Source organism: Coregonus clupeaformis, chromosome 24 (genome assembly GCF_020615455.1).
Source record: "Coregonus clupeaformis isolate EN_2021a chromosome 24, ASM2061545v1, whole genome shotgun sequence".
Lineage (NCBI taxonomy): Eukaryota > Metazoa > Chordata > Actinopteri > Salmoniformes > Salmonidae > Coregonus > Coregonus clupeaformis.
This window is the reverse complement of record NC_059215.1, coordinates 9690112-9708875: the sequence shown is the minus strand read 5'-3', so window position 1 is coordinate 9708875 and position 18764 is coordinate 9690112. Positions and strand designations below refer to the sequence as shown.

At 44.0% G+C, this 18764-nt stretch overlaps 1 protein-coding gene across 11 annotated transcripts in view; it reads left to right on the top strand.

The window, feature by feature from the left end:
* LOC121538506 (rap1 GTPase-activating protein 1) overlaps positions 1-18764 on the top strand; it is a 150410-nt gene that overhangs the window by 84438 nt on the left and 47208 nt on the right. For 9 of the 11 annotated variants that reach the window (XM_041846612.2, XM_041846613.2, XM_041846601.2 and 6 more), the window contains exon 2: positions 1029-1064. Coding sequence is in view for 9 of the 11 variants with exons in the window: in XM_041846613.2 (XP_041702547.1) it covers positions 1029-1064 (36 nt within the window). In the remaining 2 variants the exon portion in view is untranslated. Of the gene's footprint in view, positions 1-1028; positions 1065-4939; positions 5442-17632; positions 17760-18764 lie in introns of those variants that run through there. The other 2 variants (XM_041846602.2, XM_041846609.2) reach the window with 2 other exon arrangements.

Sequence of the window (18764 nt, the reverse complement as noted above, 5' to 3'; positions counted from 1 at the left end):
ACAGATGGCCTGAGTTATTTAGAGTAACTGCTACTCCCCAACCCATTTTCTGTACTATAGTGTTTACGTCACTGAGCTGAAATTGCCATTTTTACTGAACTGAAGTAGTGTTGTACACAACTTGTTTTTCACAGACTTGGCTTACAGTGTTGACTCAGATCAAACTCAAAGGAATGTTTTGTGCAGCCAAGCAGACTGCTGTACTACCTGTGAGATCAATAAGTGCCTAGGTTGAAGATGACAAAGGTTAAGACAACGGGATTCTAAATATCCCAAAACTCTTTGCAACAATGGGACCAGCTATGGTAGTTAGCAACGGCACTGGTAGTTAGCAACGGCACTGGTCCCAGATCTGTGACGACGTTGTCTTAAACTATATATTTTCGACCTAGACCCATGCCAGGAAATAAAAGCAGGAAGTGTACCCTTCAATCTGTGCTGTGATTTGTTGAGCCAACTCAACTGACATTACAAAAAATATATTCCACTGCATGAGCCATATCAGTTGGCATCATTTGAATGAACATTCTAGATTACTATGGAAATTATTGCATCACAAGACCAGGCAGCCATTGGGAGTGTACCCATGAGTTTACCTTTCAAATTGCCAGGGTTAGAGCTTCCAAGCCCGTTCTATTCATTCTATTTCTTTGTGTACAGCACTGTCTCTCTTTGTTAGAAAACAAACAAACATGAACTATTCATGTTGTTGACAGTGCTCCTGTCTCTTGGGTTACCCCCTGTATTACAGTGGTTGATTATAATAGAATGAGACGGCTGGATTGTGAGAAGTATTGTTTAAAAGGCCAACTTCTTTAGACAGCTGTTCTAGTACTGGTCCTTCGAGCCGGATCATTTCTAGAATAGCTGTATGAAGCTGGCTTTTTAACAAGCACAATATCTTAAACACAAATCTATTGTCTTTGTAGTGTAATTTGTCCAAATCCAGCAATTCCACAGAACAACAGTGAATGGATAATATGGGGCAGCAGCCAGACTAACTCTCACCTCTGTTTTGTTCTTTTCAGAGTGGACAAGACCTTCTCCAGGGCCAGAAGCATATGGTGAGTTCATCTTCTTCTGATTCTGTGTCATGTACAATCAGATACAATACGTTCTAATCGAATATACAGTGCAATCGGAAAGTATTCAGACCCCTTCCCTTTTTGCACATTTTGTGACGTTACAGCCTTATTCTAAAATTGATGAAATAAAATAAAATCCTCATCAATCTACACACAGTACCCCATAATGGTCCTCTGTAGCTCAACTGGTAGAGCATGGCGCTTGTAACGCCAGGGTAGTGGGTTCGATCCCCGGGACCACCCATACGTAAAAATGTATGCACACATGACTGTGAGTCGCTTTGGATAAAAGCGTCTGTTAAATGGCATATTATTATTATTATTATTATTATTAATGACAAAACGAAACAGGTTTTTAGAAATTTTGGCAAATCTATTAACAATAAAAAACAGAAATACCTTATTTACATAAGTATTCAGAACCTTTGCTATGAGACTCGAAATTGAGCTCAGATGCATCCTGTTTCCATTGATCATCCTTGAGATGTTTCTACAACTTGATTGGAGTCCACCTGTGGTAAATTCAATTGATTGGACATGATTAGGAAAGGCACACACCTGTCTATATAAGGTCCCACAGTTGACAGTGCATGTCAGAGCCAAAACCAAGCCATGAGGTCGAAGGAATTGTCCGTAGAGCTCCGAGACAGGATTGTGTCGAGGCATAGATCTGGGTAAGGGTACCAAAACATTTCTGCAGCATTGAAGGTCCCCAAGAACAGTGGTCTCCATCTTAAATGGAAGAAGTTTGGAACCACCAAGACTCTTCCTAGAGCTGGCCACCTGGCCAAACTGAGCAATCTGGAGAAGGGCCTTGGTCAGGAAGGTGACCGTGAACCCGATGGTCACTCTGACAGAGCTTCGGAGTTCCTCTGTGGAGATGGGAGAACCCTCCAGAAGGACAACCATCTCTGCAGCACTCCACCAATCAGGCCTTTATGGTAGAGTGGCCAGACGGAAGCCACTCCTCAGTAAAAGGCACATGACAGCTCGCTTGGAGTTAGCCAAAAGGCACCTAAAGACTCTCAGACCATGAGAAACAAGATTCTCTGGTCTGATGAAACCAAGATTGAACTATTTGGCCTGAATGCCAAGCATCACATCTGGAGGAAACCTGGCACCATCCCTACGGTGAAGTATGGTGGTGGCAGAATCATGCTGTGGGGATGTTTTTCAGCGGCAGGGATTGGGAGACTAGTCAGGATCGAGGGGAAGATGAACGGATCAAAGTACATAGAGATCCTTGATGAAAACCTACTCCAGAACGCTCAGGACCTCAGACTGGGGCGAAGGTTCACATTCCAACAGGACAATGACCCTAAGCACACAGCCAAGACTACGCAGGAGTGGCTTCGGGACAGGTCTCTGAATGTCCTTGAGTGGCCCAACCAGAGCACGGACTTGAACCCGATCGAACATCTCTGGAGAGACCTGAAAATAGCTGTGCAGCGACGCTCCCCATCCAACCTGACAGAGCTTGAGAGGATCTGCAGAGAAGAATGGGAGAAGCTCCCCAAATACAGGTGTGCCAAGCTTGTAGCGTCATACCCAAGAAGACTCGAGGCTGTAATCACTGCCAAAGGTGCTTCAACAAAGTGCTGAGTAAAGGGTCTGAATACTTATGTAAATGTATATTTCAGTTTTTTTATTTTAATACATTTGCTAAAATTACTAAAAACCTGTTTTTGCTTTGTCATTATGGGGTATTATGTGTAGATTGATGAGGGGGGAAAAAAATATTTAATCAATTTTAGAATAAGGCTGTAATGTAACAAAATGTGGAAAAAGTCAAGGGGTCTGAATTCTTTCTGAATCCACTGTATGCCATTTAGCATGCACTTTTGTTCAATGCGACTTACAGGCATGCGTGCATACAGTTTTACGTATGGGTGATCCCGCGAATCGAACCCACTATCCTGGCGTTGCAAGCTCCATGCTCTACCAACTGAGCTACAGAGGACCACATTGTCCATAAGTTGCAGTATATGTGAGAGATACACTATATATACAAAAGTATATGGACACCCCTTCAAATTAGTGGATTTGGCTATTTCAGCCACACCCGTTGCTGACAGGTATAAAATCGAGCACACAGCCATGCAATCTCCAAAGACAAACATTAGCAGTAGAATGGCCTTACTGAAGAGCTCAGTGACTTTCAACGTGGCACAGTCATAGGATGCTACCTTTCCAACAAGTCAGTTCATCAAATTTCTGCTCTGCTGGAGCTGCCCCGGTCAACTGTAAGTGCTGTTATTGTGAAGCGGAAACGTCTAGGAGCAATAATTGGTAGGCCACACCAGCTCACAGAACGGGACCGCCGAGTGCTGATGCGCATAACGTGTAACAATCGTCTGTCCTCATTTGGAACACTCACAGTTCCAAACTGCCTCTGGAAGCAACGTCAGCACAATAACTGTTCATCGGGAGCTACATGAAATGGGTTTCCATGGCCGAGCAGCCGCACACAAGCCTAAGATCACAATGCCCAATGCCAAGCCTCAGCTGGAGTGGTGTAAAGCTCGCCGCCATTGGACTCTGGAGCTTCGCCATCTGGCTGTCCGATGGATTAATCTGGGTTTAGCGGATGCCAGGAGAACGCTACCTGCCACAATGCATAGTGCCAACTGTAAAGTTTGGTGGAGGAGGAATAATGGTATGGGGCTGTTTTTCATGGTTCGGGCTATGCCCCTTAGTTCCAATGAAGGAAAATCTTAACGCTACAGCATACAATGACATTCTAGACGATTCTGTGCTTCCAACTTTGTGGCAACAGTTTGGGGAAAGCCCTTTCCTGTTTAAGCATGACAATGCCCCCATGCACAAAGCGAGTTCCATACAGAAATGGTTTGTCGAGATCGGTGTGGAAGAACTTGACTGGCCTGCACAGAGCCCTGACCTCAACCCCATCGAACACCTTTGGGATGAATTGGAACGCCAACGAGCCAGGCCTAATCACCCAACATCAGTGCCCAACCTCACTAATGCTCTTGTGATTGAATGGAAACAAGTCCCCGCAGCAATGTTCCAACATCTAGTGGAAAGCCTTCCCAGAACACAGGAGGCTGTTATGGCAGCAAAGGGGGGACCAACTCTATATTAATGCCCATGATTTTGGAATAATATGTTCGACGAGCAGTCATGTAGTGTACATACTTTTGGTCATGTAGTGTACATACAGGTGAATAAAAAGTAAGGCTTTTGGCTCCCTACAGGACGTTCCGTTTGTGAGACAGTAGTAATATGATACGAACTTGAACGGTTTTACTTAAGAGGCAACAGAGTGAGTAGAGTAAGCAAGATAAATGAGCCACTGACAGAGAGGATGAGCATGGGACACTGTCCCGCCCAACCGCTCTGCCTGCCTGCAGTCCCCCTCCCAGGTCCCGTTGCCACAGCAACTGCAGGCAGGCACTGCCTAACTGTTCTGCAGCATTGGCAGGATAGGGTGGTGCTGATGCGCAGGCAAGTTGAGGCTGAGGCTCTGTTCTGCTGTGGAGCGTCACATGGAACCTGGCACCGGCACGGTAGACACACAGACAGGAGCAGATGGAGCACACCTCTCCCTGGCTGTCCCGAAGGTTGAAGGGTAGCACTGGATGTCCTGGATGTCAGCCCGACCTCCAACCCTCTCTCTCTGAGTGACCGCACCAGGATAGATCCTCTCTGCCTTGTCCCTATGGGAGTACGCACTCAGGAGCATCCATTCTCTGTCTGGTCGAGCCAGGCCTGCATTACTCAACACTACCTGGAACACAGGAGGAGAGGGGAGTAGGACCGGCACTTCCTGACACTGCAGAGCATGTAATGCAAGGATGGAGTTAGACAATTCGGGAATACAGTGTTTTTTAAAGTTTCTGTTGTAACACTTATTAGCTGAATGTAATTTAGAGCTCAATAGTAGTCTTGCGTTGGTCTGCACAACCTCTTTTTCTGGACTGAAGAATTCCTTGGTGGATCGGATCAACCCTGGGATAAAATCAAATGCTAAGGCGGAGCGGAGTTGAAAGTTGAATGAAACAGGCTGTACCTGGTATCAGCTAACCTCAAAGTCCTTTCTCAACGTCTCTCCAATGTGGAAAAATAAATAACTGCTAACAAAGCCAAGGTGAATCGTCTGGCTGCATTTACGTTGCAGGCTTGGACAGAGGGCTTCCAGAAAGTTCTGTTTGTTTTGTAGGCCCACATAGAGGTCTTGTTGCAGGAAGCCAGCCTGCTGAAACTTCCAACACACAGTACAAGGTATTGTAGAGAAGCCTGGTGCTTCTCTATTACCCTCTATACAAGGACAATAAAAGCACAAGACACCAACATGCCTTGCTCACCTTTCCGAATTGTAAGGCCAAAGAAATTCTGGTGAGTTTACCTTTCGTCTGTGCTATAGAAAGGAATTATTCCATTGTTTTCGCATGTAGAAATAGCAAGGGCATTTCCTGTGCATAATCACATATTGATAAGGGTATTTGTTGACCCATTTCACTTGGGACAGGCCTGAAGACGCCAGATTAGAATTCACCAAGTGCAGATGACCTTGTGTTCAGACCTTTGATTGGCCCATTGGCAAACTATATCAGCAAAGTGGAATTTGATTAGCAGCAGATGCTGCTAAAATGCTACCGTAATTTTCTCTACTTCTCCATAATTGTGCCAGTTTTTATTTCTCAGGTAGACGGCTCACTTCCTACAACAGATAATTAGGATAAATGCCACGTTTGTTGATTTGCAATCTCCTCTGTGACAAGTCTGGTTCTCTCTATCTGTCTTCCCTTTGAGTTATGTAGGTCAGTGCCTGTACCTATGTGAGACATTAGCATTAATACTGAGCTGTGCAATAAAGACAGTTTGAGAGTGATTAGTTCTCCTCATGCTGTATGGGCTCATTAGCATTTACTGTGGAACCAGGATTCAGCCCTCTGTGTTTGCTCATTGCTCATGTCATGTACTACATATGATGGCTCATGTCATGTACTGCATAGGATGGCTCATGAAGGCTTATAAGGGCTCAGGTCAATCTATATCACTATCAAGTGCAACTGAAATGTTTAGATATGTTATTGAGGTTGGTTTCACTTAGCTGTGTCTATTTTCTTCCTATATCCATCTGCAATGTGAAATGTTATGTAGAGTAGAGTGATTGCAAACACCCTGAAGGGAATGAGAAGTTAGAGAAAGGACAGAGCCAGTCTGTGAACGATTTACTGCACATGCTTTCATCTCCCTTTATCATTCCTGCTGCTACTGCCGGATTTGAATAATCCTCTGGAAAACTCCTGTGAATAACTCACATGATATTATCATGGTCATCCACATTTTGACTTGTTGTCAGACAAGGTCTTAGAGGGAGCACTTGGGTTACATAAACAGCTGGACCCCTTTATCTGTGGCCGTCTCTCTAAAAGCCTCTGAAAGGGATAGCAGTAAATGGTTGGAATCCCATGGTTGGAATCCCATGTTGGTTGGTAAACTGGCAGGGGGGAGATGGAGGGTGGAGGATGAAGGGAGGAATATGGAGGGTTTTGTGTAAGAAGCTTCTCCCCCTCCCTCCCTCCCTCACCCTCCCTCCTAGGCCCCACTCCTCTCCTCTGTCCATGGAGCTAGGGGATTAGAGTGCCAGCCAGCCTGACATTGTGTAACTTCCTCTCCACTGTGACTCCATCCAACTCCTCATGTGCTGGACCCTGAGCCTCAACCAGGGCCATTCATGCCTCAGCTCCCCGCAAAGAGACCTCACATAGGCAGGCTACTGCTGCAGATACACTCAGGGCCCAAGGTTTATACAACCACAACCTCTCTCTCAAGGAAGGATACTGATTCTTGGAATCGGTTTTACAGGGGAACAGAACGTCATGCCCGTTGTCAAATGATCTGTTTCAATGTATGTCTAAATGAGCAGAAACTGCTAATTTGTTGAGGCATATGTCACAATATTACACTCCAGGCACGGTGGTTTAGAAAATGGTGGTATATGCTGTGACTTTGCCTGTGGTTGTATGCCCTCTAGTGGCCAAGTGTACTCTACCCAATGGATTCAGCCTCTAGCATGAAAGTCTAAAAGATTTGCATTCAGGAAATTGATTTTGTCATTATGTTCTGTGAACACCCACTTCTGAACCCTCCCTCTGTTTAGGGTAAACTGAGGTTAGAGATGTCATTGTGCACGCTCCTCTATTTGTGTACTCTCCAGGACCAGTGAAGAGGCCCAGCAGTCACTGAGTATGTAACCCAGGCTTACATATGTAGGAACTTAATTTGATCACCCTCTTGCAGGAGAACTTTCCTGCAATGCAATACTTTTAAAATGTGTAGTGTATTTGAGGTTTAAAAAGGCTTCTGAAGTTTGTAATTTCCACTTTTTAAATGTTAGACTTGATAATCCACATAATAATTCACATGTCCTGTTGCTGCAGGATTATTTTCCTTCTGTAGCAAACGGGCTCAAATTAAGATCCTACATCTGTATGTCACCTTGCATGTGCACAGTCCTCTGTAGCCAGCTGAGTTGTCTGGCTGGCAGAGAGAGGGGGGCAGGGGTGGAGAACACTGTCATACCCAATCAGCCAAGACTGTCTATCTGTGTCTCCTTCAGCCTGCTGTCTGTCCTGTCTGACTAAATATAGCAAGAGAGAGACAAGCTAACCCCCAGGTTCTAACTTCTTACAGACACACCAGTTCAAATACAGTCAATCAAATTGTTTTATAAAGCCCTTTTTACATCAGCAGATGTCACAATGTGCTTATACAGAAACCCAGCCTAAAACCCCAAAGAGCAAACAATGCTAGAAGAAGTCATTTGGTAGCCTTTTGGGCAGTCTTATCTTCCCTTTAAAGCGGCAATCAACAGTTGAAACAATAACAAAGCCCTCCCTGCCCCTGTTTCAGTAAAAAGCTGCGGGATGGGGCTGGAGAAATTATAGTTTTAACCATGTATTGAATTGTGAGGCTATAGAGTGTTTGTTTAAATGTCCTTTGTTTGAAGTAAAACAAACATATATTTTGGGTTATGATGGGGTATGACAGTTGAAATAAGCTCATGAAGCATTTATAAGTTATATTCTTAAAAAATCAATGGGTACATATAATTAATTTAAAAGTCAAAAATTTGATGTAACTGAAGATTGCCCCATTAATATTATTGTCCTGTGTGTTGACATCTTTGAACATGTACACACTTCCTATAGGATATTTGTACCTTTATTTAAACAGGGAGTCGCCATTGAGACCGGGGTCTCTTTCATAAGGGAGCCCTGCACATACAATTCATAGACATATAAAATCAAAATCTGCAAAAACTAACTAAAATACAGCACAACAAACAATCAAGAGAAACAGACACATTCCTCAGCAAATAGTTCCCCAATCAATATTTTAAATTGCCCAAGCGGCATCAGAGCGACGAATTGCAGTGTATTTTACAGTTGGTTCTAGCAATGAGGAGCATTCAAACTAAAAGTGGATTTACCTAATTCGGTGGAGACCCGAGGAACTTCAAGTGTTAACCAACCCTGTGAGCAGGTCTGGTATCTCATGTTTTTCATACTTTAACAACAAAGTTAGATAAGTTGGCCTTGCACATTAAGATCTGTGATGTGTGTGGATGGTTAAACAGCATACATAGGGATGTTCTTTGTGGGAAGGCTATTGATAGATACAGGAGAATTTGTGTTTTAAGCCAACAGAAGCCAGACACTGAGCTGAGGTCAGATGAGTCCTGTACATTTTACTCTCTCCTTCCTGTTTAGAGGAGCATTAAAGACATTCTCCGGTACTTTGGCGACTAAGAAAGTATTTTTTCAACCTCCCGCTTTGGGCTGGTTGTGTCAATGTGTAGTTCATACATACATCATCTATGAGCAGAATTACTGCCATACATCAATGAGCTACGAAATCCCTAGTTTGAAAGCGACTGTTTTCTTGAAGCTGTGCCATGCCATTTTCCCTACATTTCCCCCCACGTGGGCCAGTCCCTTAGCAATTTGAGTTATAGCCAATGAGCTTCAGTCCTTCGCATTTGAGTGACAGCTAGCAAGAGGCCAGCCCAGCGTTATCCAATGAGGTTGCAGGGCGGGCCCAACAGCTCAGTGGACACAGCAGAGAGCGAGAGAGAGAGAGACCAATGACATGGTGCACATATCTGTACATATCTGCACATATGTGACGAAGTACGCAATTTTTGGGGGGTTCACTTTTGTCTCGTGAGTGCTACTTTCAGAACTACTGGCTAAAAAGTATACAAAAGTACTGGAGAATCTCTTTAAGTATCTACATGGGGACGTAATCCATTTTCCTGCACAATGCTGCAGGGATTTTATCTTCCCATTTTGTTATTGTTATCTGATTGACAGACTGACAGACAGCACTCAGTGATAACGAAGGAGGATCCAAGTTTCCTAACAGAATAATACATCACAATAGAGAGATACTAGTGACTGTTTTTCTTTCCCACTATTATTTAAAAGGCATCATGGTGATTTCCCTAGGGTGTTGTTTTCCAGGAATATCTGGGCAGGCAGGGAGAGAGGGAGGCAGCTGCAGTGAAAACATTCCTAGGTGCGGATTGGGGATTGGGAATCTAAAGCTGCTAGAGAGAGGATATCAATCAATCAATCACATTTTATTTATAAAGCCCTTTTTACATCAGCAGATGTCACAAAGTGCTATACAGAAACCCAGCCTAAAACCCCAAACAGCAAGCAATGCAGATGTAGAAGCACGGTGGCTAGGAAAAACTCCCTAGAAAGGCAGAAACCTAGGAAGAAACATAGAGAGGAACCAGGCTCTGAGGGGTGGCCAGTCCCCTTCTGGCTGTGCCGGGTGGAGATTATAACAGTACATGGCCATTAAGGCCAGATTTTTCTCCAAGATGTTAAAACGTTCATACAGTGCCTTGCAAAAGTATTCATCCCCCTTGGCGTTTTTCCTATTTTGTTGCATTACAACCTGTAATTTAAATGTATTTTTATTTGCATTTCATGTAAAGGACATACACAAAATAGTCCAAATTGTTGAAGTGGAATGAAAAAAATAACAAAAAAATAACGGAAAAGTTGTGCGTGCATATGTATTCACCCCCTTTGCTATGAAGCCCCTAAATAAGATCTGGTGCAACCAATTACCTTCAGAAGTCACATAATTAGTTAAATAAAGTCCACCTGTGTGCAATCTAAGTGTCACATGATCTGTCACATGATCTCAGTATATATACACCTGTTCTGAAAGGCCCCAGAGTCTGCAACACCATTAAGCAAGGGGCACCACCAAGCAAGCGGCACCATGAAGACCAAGGAGCTCTCCAAACAGGTCAGGGACAAAGTTGTGGAGAAGTACAGATCAGGGTTGGGTTCTAAAAAAATATCAGAAACTTTGAACATCCCACGGAGCACCATTAAATCCATTATTAAAAAATTGAAAGAATATGGCACCACAACAAACCTGCCAAGAGAGGGCCGCCCACCAAAACTCACGGACCAGGCAAGGAGGGCATTAATCAGAGAGGCAACAAAGAGACCAAAGATAACCCCGAAGGAACTGCAAAGCTCCACAGCGGAGATTGGAGTATCTGTCCATAGGACCACTTTAAGCCGTACACTCCACAGAGCTGGGCTTTACGGAAGAGTGGGTAGAAAAAAGCCATTACTTAAAGAAAAAAATAAGCAAACACGTTTGGTGTTTGCCAAAAGGCATGTGGGAGACTCCCCAAACATATGGAAGAAGGTACTCTGGTCAGATGAGACTAAAATGTAGCTTTTTGGCCATCAAGGAAAACGCTATGTCTGGCGCAAACCCAACACCTCTCATCACCCCGAGAACACCATCCCCACAGTGACGCATGGTGGTGGCAGCATCGTGCTGTGGGGATGTTTTTCATCGGCAGGGACTGGGAAAATGGTCAGAATTGAAGGAATGATAGATCGCGCTAAATACAGGGAAATTCTTGAGGGAAACCTGTTTCAGTCTTCCAGAGATTTGAGACTGGGACGGAGGTTCACCTTCCAGCAGGACAATGGCCCTAAGCATTCTGCTAAAGCAACACTCAAGTGTTTTTTATTTCTTTAATTTTTTTCTTTCAATTTTTTTCTTTATTTTTATTTTTTATGGTTTAAGGGGAAACATTTAAATGTCTTGGAATGGCCTAGTCAAAGCCCAGACCTCAATCCAATTGAGAATCTGTGGTATGACTTAAAGATTGCTGTACACCAGCGAAACCCATCCAACTTGAAGGAGCTGGAGCAGTTTTGCCTTGAAGAATGGGCAAAAATCCCAGAGGCTAGATGTGCCAAGCTTATAGAGACATACCCCAAGAGGCTTGCAGCTGTAATTGCTGCAAAAGGTGGCTCTACAAAGTATTGACTCTGGGGGGGTTGAATAGTTATGCACGCTCAAGTTTTCTGTTTTTTTGTCTTATTTCTTGTTTGTTTCACAATAAAAGATATTCGGCATCTTCAAAGTGGTAGGCATGTTGTGTAAATCAAATGATACAAACCCCCCAAAAATCCATTTTAATTCCAGGTTGTAAGGCAACAAAATAGGAAAAATGCCAAGAAAGGTGAATACTTTCGCAAGCCGCTGTAGATGACCAGTAGGGTCAAATAATAATCACAGTGGTTGTAGGATATGGTTTATTGAGAATCACCTGCTCTTTTTAATGCATACTAATGCTACAGGCAACTGTCAGGGGGAGGCAAAGGTAAATAAGGTGCATGTAGGATGCTGGTCTCTTCACACAACACTTTGCTCACAAATGGAATACTTTACTTAGTCATTCAACATATCGAAAGTGTTAACATTTTGAAAGAGCAGTACTTTGTATTTTGTCTTCCAATAGATTGTCATTGTGTCATGACTTATAAATGGCCCCATTTGTATATATTTGAAAGCACATGAGTCATGCTTCAAGCTTTCCCAGACTGTGCTATGTTTGCCATGGCAGCCAAACACTTTAACTCTTGATAAGGATTAAGGAACAACTAAGATAACTGTTTCCTTATCGTTTAATGACAGGCCAAATGGCCCTTCCCAAATGGCTTTTGTTGAGGAACCCATTAAGAAGTCTCTCTGTCAGACTAATCTGCCTTTTGACTGCTGTCCAATATTTGTAAGATCTGCTGTCTCTTAAGGCTGCAGGTGGTTTTCATTTTGAAGGGTAGATATGGTCTTAAAACGCACCATGCTGCCAGAGGAGAATGTTGAGAATGATGCACTTTTAGGAGGATATGCAATTCATCATATCTGCCTAGAGGTGACCTGTGTGTCACATTGCTCTGAGCGGATGGGATAGGACATGGTATGCTAGTGTGTGTGATGCCTGTGACACATAATGCCTGGCTCCGTGCAGAATAAACACAATAAGCTCCCATCCCTCTGAAATTGTGCCCATTTGGGCCAGCTCTATCACACCGCCTGGGGGCTGGGGTGCCAGTGGCTGGGGTGGGGGTGGAGATTTCAAGGGCCCCTGAAGGGAGTAGGTGGATCTCAGTCCACAACACATATGGACTGCTCCTGTCTGTGGCTGTTAGAGGAAAAGGAAGGACAGGGCAGTACAGGGCAGGACAGGGCAGTACAGGGCAGTACAGGAGTGACTGGTGGCAGCCAGACCAGACCAAAGCAGAGCAGGGCAGCAGGTGATGTTGTCATGTGACCTATTTGGAACAGATTAAGCCAGAGGCTGACTGAAAATATCTGAGCTCCTCATTGCCATGATGCTAATGTGTTAGATGAATGGGGGGAACATGGGGACCAACAGAGACACTAAGAATGGAGAACATGTTGCGATCTAAAGCATGTTTTTACTGACCGCTAGCTTTACATTTTACATGTCACATATTGTAAAGGGTTGTAGCTCTAAATGTTGTTTGGAAATATAATTACCGGGTAGATTAGGGTCAAATATGACAAGGAAACATGAGAAGCCAGGCCATGTTTATTTTCAAGTTTTCAAATTAAAGTATGGATGTACTGTAGATGTGGTGGAGGATATGCAGAACATCTGTTACATACATTTAAAAAATCTGCTGTTTTATTTCCTTCTTATCTTTAAATATCAGTGGGTTTTTTGGGGGGTTGTTGGTGTTCGATTGAAATGCTTTTTGACCCAGAGAGGGAAGAAGGAATTAGAGTTAATCTACAGTGATGCTGGACCAGATAGTGTAGCGTGGGCCAGCTATTCGTTCCTCCCGTAGTGATGCTGGAGCGTGTTGCCTTGCCTTGGCTGGGATGTTCAATCCCTCCTTCTCTCATTGACCTTTAATACACAACATTCATACATACTGTACATTATGTCCCATCTGTTCTCTCCTCCTCTCCTCACTTCCCTGGCCCCTTCACAGCAGGGTCATCTGGGCTGAGGGAGGGATGGGGGGATGTAGTGACAGAGGGAGGGAGGGAGCGAGGGAGGGAGGGAGGGAGGGAGGTGGTACAGGACAGGCTATCACACCACTCAAACCCCTAATCAACATGCTCAATAGACCATCAGGTATCCCAGGCAGAGCATTATGAACACTGTAACAGTTAATCTATCAACTGTGATAGATCACATTGATCCTACTGGCTATCAGAAGATGTAGAGAGCAGCTGACCTGCTCATTCCTTCAGTTTTATCAAAGCTTGAAGTGGTAAAATGTATCCAGTTTTTCCTGTGAGAAATACAGTATCTATTTTTACGGATATTTCTCATCACAGGTAAGCTTGTGTTGAATAACGTGCTTGAAGGAGCTGGTAAAGCTCTCTATGAGAAAAGAGCAGCTGAGAGAGATTGAGCGTTGAGTAGCTCATCAGTTCTGTAATAGTGAGGTCTGATTTGTTGGCATGTTATCCATGCCTCAGATCCCGTGTGATGTGTCTGTGATGGGGTTGTAAACCCCGGGCCAGCCGGGGGGCTGCTCTGGGGTCAACGAATGGTCACACGCAGCCAGCCACCCAGACAGATCCCACAGATCCATCCATCCACACAATACACTTCTCCCTGCCACTCTCTGACACACCAGCAAATGAGACACGAAAAGTATTATTTTTCCCACAGCGCATATATTGACGAACCTGCAATTGACAAACCTCCTCCTCCCGCTGCTGCTGGCCTTTGCAGATTCTGCAGGTACGCTCCTGAAGTTGCCGATAATAGGCTACACCAGGGGTCGGCAACCTTTTCCATTTGGAGTGACAATTTATCTTACAACTTCTACCGATCTGCGTGCCAATTATGGTTTTCATATGCACATTTTCGTGGAACAGTTTCATTTAATTTATAATAGTCTTTGTATCTCAAAATCATTGTCAAGTGGTTAATCGAAATTCTAAATCTAAATGAAAATGATGCAAATCTAAAAGTAACTTCTATTGCCATTGCCAACTATGTAAAAATAACCTACATAAAGCCAACAAATATAAACATTGCAGCCTGCAGGGAGAAAATATTGTGATAAAATTAAATATCCTATAAATCACATTGGCTACGCATGGCCTGTCTGCAACGAACTTGAAACATTGTATCAACTATCAACTGTGTCCGGCCCGAAGCTCGTGCTAGCTAACTTGCAACATTGTATCAAATATTGTGGGCCCTCAGTTTCCCACACCAGTGAGCTCAGGACTGACAGATCTGTAGGCTATTTGTGCAAGTGGATCAGAGCATAACATTTTTCCCTTTCATGCCAAGTGGTTATCGAAAGGGAGAGAGATGGAAATATTTTTAAAATACATTGAGGTACTATTGTCATTCTTAATGGATTCTATAAACAGACTTTGTTTACTTGCTGTTTGAGGTGAAGAAAAAAAATCACTTTTGTTTAGACAATCAGAAATACTATCAGACATCCCCAAATAGGCACATTAATAGGCCAACTTTTGCACTCAGGCCAGGTAGCCTAGGCCTACTTCTATATGTGTAATCAGGTGCGTGTCCTTACTCAACATTGACAGGTGCGCTCCAAACAAAAGACAATGAATAAATTGACAAAACTCGTAAATGGAAGGAAATAAACCAAAACGTGTTTCTCACAAGTGTAGCATAGGTTGTGAGCTCTGCAAACAACGTGTCCACTCCGACAATGAGAATGGTAAACGACTGTAATAATAATATATTGAATGCATTAACAGAAATTACCATAACCAAACATTGTAGATTAGAAATTATGGGAGTTAACCATAAATGTTGGCTATTACTGGTGATATATGTTATGTGGAATTGATAGACACTAACAATCAAAGGGCAAACAATTCACACAATGAAGTTATGAAACAATGAATGCGCACAAAATGGCAGGAGATAGCACATTCTGGAGAGAGACGTGTCTTTGTGCATCTTAGCCACACTTCCCTTCTTCTTGGACCATGGCATCCTCAATGGATTAGTCCACTGAGACAGGTGCAAATCAGACAGGTGTCTCCTGTGCCATGACATGTTTTTATTTTTTTTGCAACTGCTTGACTAAAACAATCTTCAGTCGAGTAAATGGGGTCAGCCCTAAGAGGGACTGATGTTGTCACCCGGTTGTTTGATGCTGGTGATTACTTGCCTGGCATCAGGGGTCTCCAGGACCGGAGCAGACTCCTGGGGCCTGACAGGCCACTTCCAGGGGTCCAAAGCTGTTTGCCAGGCAGAGTGAATCCTCCAGGGCAGGAAAAGCTCCCTTGGGCACTTTCACGTAACCTTTTCGGCCCAGTCTCTATGGTGAAGTGGAGTCGAACAAGCCACCGAGAAGTGGGACAGATCGACTTCTCCCAATTCTCCACCACCCTGGGCGAGAGAGATGTTCAGCGCCGAGATATGTTTAGCCTGGGCATTAGCTACATTGGTGAACTCGTCTACGAGGCTCTCTTTCTGCTTCAGCTCATCGGTTAGCCGGGGAATGCCGGATATCATCCATCATCCGGTCACACCAAAGGCACTTTTTACAGACACCCCTGTTCCGTATGCTCTCTGTCCTTCTAGTTAGTGAATATTTCACAGCGGTTGCATTGGACGCTCAATGGTTGGCCATTGATATTCATTGGATAGCCGTCAGTAGCCATAATGCTAAAAAACAAAGCAGGTTAGCCACAGCTAGCAGCCCTATAGCTTAAAGTTTAAAAGGTCAGTAAGGCGGTGTGTTCCATGAATAGCTAAAATAGGCTACAAAAACGAAAAGACGAGTGCATCGGTCCGGACCTGTACAGGCAGTCGGTCGATACGCTCAAGTAAGTAAAATATAAAATTAGGATAAAATAGCTCTCAGACATGTTGAACTACTCTCTCCAAATACAACTTGCTACACATCGTCCCAGAATGCAATGCTGGGGAATGTTATGATGGTACCTTGTGATCTTCCATCAGGGTGTGAAGGCCTTGAATGACGTAGAGACCATGTTGGTAGGTGAGGTCAGGTGAGGTTAGAGGTCAGAGAATAACAGAGGAGAAAAAGAGAGCGAGAAAGAGAGAGAGAGGGAAAGAGAGAGACAGCGAGAGTCCTCCCAACTCTGATTGAATAAGATTAATCTGGGCATTGTTAGAGTTGTTCATTCTGAATGGACAGTAAATATTTTGTTCACTTTTATTCTGGCATTGGGAAATACATCTGAGGGTTACTTTTTGTGATGATTACTACAATACACAATTTTAAAGACGGTTCTGTAATTCTTAATCTCTCCTAGCATACCAAACACTACTAGTAGGATGAATCGTACTGCATAACTGTGCTTCAAGGCACACGTTTTAGTGAAGGCAGGTCCACTTGGTCCTTGACTCAGAGTATGGGAAGGATAGAAAGGTCAGTGCACTCACTGGCAGACAGGTCAGACAGTGCATTAGTGTTTCTACGTACCTGAGGGGACAAACAAACATGCTTTAGGAGAAGAGAACATCGCCAGGGACATTAGGACTGTTGGGAGCTGAATATGGTTGGAGGACTCCAAGAGAGATTGACATTCAATATGTTCCAGTAATAGACCAAATGTGAGCTTATACTTTTTATTGCAGGAGTGCAATCACTGCTTATCTGATCATTTTAGTCATTAAAAGCTCTTCTGCTTGTATCCTCTCACTCCAAACTGTGGTACTGCAAGGCAGAGTATGGCTCCTCTAGTATTCTCTTTACTGGAAGAATAATGATAGAAACATCATAAACCCACACTCAATATATGAAGTACACTATTCAGTGTGGGTGTAGGTGTGTGGGTGCGCGCATGCCTGTGTGTGTGCTTGTGTGTTTTTGCGTGCATCTGTCCCGTTGTCGGGGGAGACTCATCTGATTTGGTTGCCGGAGCAACCGGTCCTAGTTAGGGAGGCACGTTGTTTAATTAAGGTGAGGTGTATTCAGAGGAGAAGAGAACAAACCTCTAGCAAACTCAGAGCAGAGCAGCAGGCTTCACTCTCTCCCCCCTCTCTCTCTCTCTTTTATTTATTTATCCCAGTCCCAGTATGGGCAGGGAGGGGCACCGTGTCAGAGAGGGAGGGAGGGAGGGAGGGAGGGAGGGAGGGAGGGAGGGAGGGAGAAAGAAAGGAGGAGATGAGGAGAGAGCCAAGAGCATTTAGAGAGAGAATGAATGAGAAAGAGAGTGCGTGAGAGATCAGGTGTGTGACAGGCAGAGGCAGAGAGTTGAGAGTTATCAGAGAGACAGACAGAGAGAGAGAGTCTTAGCCATCTGCGTTTTAACTGGTCTCTGATATATTTATCTGGGAGCAACACTGCTCACAGCTGACACAGAGTGAGTAACTTACTTTGCTCTTATTTCTGTTTCATCATGTTTGTTCTGATAGTACCTACAGCTTTTACTGTATGACCCTCTGATTTCATCCTGTAGCATTATATATAGGTTGGATTTGTTATGCAATCTGTGCTGTGTTGTTGTGGTGGTGGTGGTGGGGGGGGTGAAGCTGTGGCAGGTTAGCACTGCCTGTAAACGGATATGCAGGAGGTTTACGTAGAGGCACGCAGCAGGCAGGCAGACAGCAGGCAGGTGCACAGAGCATATGTAATGTGTAGGGCTGTGACGATACCAGTATAGCAATATTTTTTCCAGTGCAAAAATGAAAACACGAAGCAGACCTCTTTGGTCCTTTAAAAACCTGCTGTATGTAAAATATTGTGTGCTGTAGCATGGAAAATAAATAAATGTGACTCTGGATGACAACATAATGATGTTTGTTTCTAACATTAGGGCTGTTTTCCTAAAGAGGTGAAATCCGCTTTGTGTTTCGTTTCCTTGCAACGATACTAAGGAGTTTCACGATACTGGTATGGTCCCGGCCCTAGTAAGGAGTCAGGAGGGGGGAGAGGGGAGGAGAGGAGAGGAGAGGAGAGGAGAGGAGAGGAGAGGAGAGGAGAGGAGAGGAGAGGAGAGGAGAGAGGAGAGGAGAGGAGAGGAGAGTCTCCCCCACTGCTCTGATGTGATATCTTTGTTATTTATTTGCTCTGACAGTGTGTGCATGGTGCATGGTACGGTGTGTTTCCTCTCTCCTGATTCATGTCATGCGGGAAGAATGAATCATCTATATTAGAACTATGCACACTTGCACTCACTCACGCTTGAGTAAGTCGCTAATCTGACAGATCTTCTCTCTATCTCTCCCCCACACACACACACACACACACACACACACACACACACACACACATACACACACACACACACACACACACAAACATACACACATACACACACACACACATACACACACACACACACACACACAAACGTCTAAATGAAATC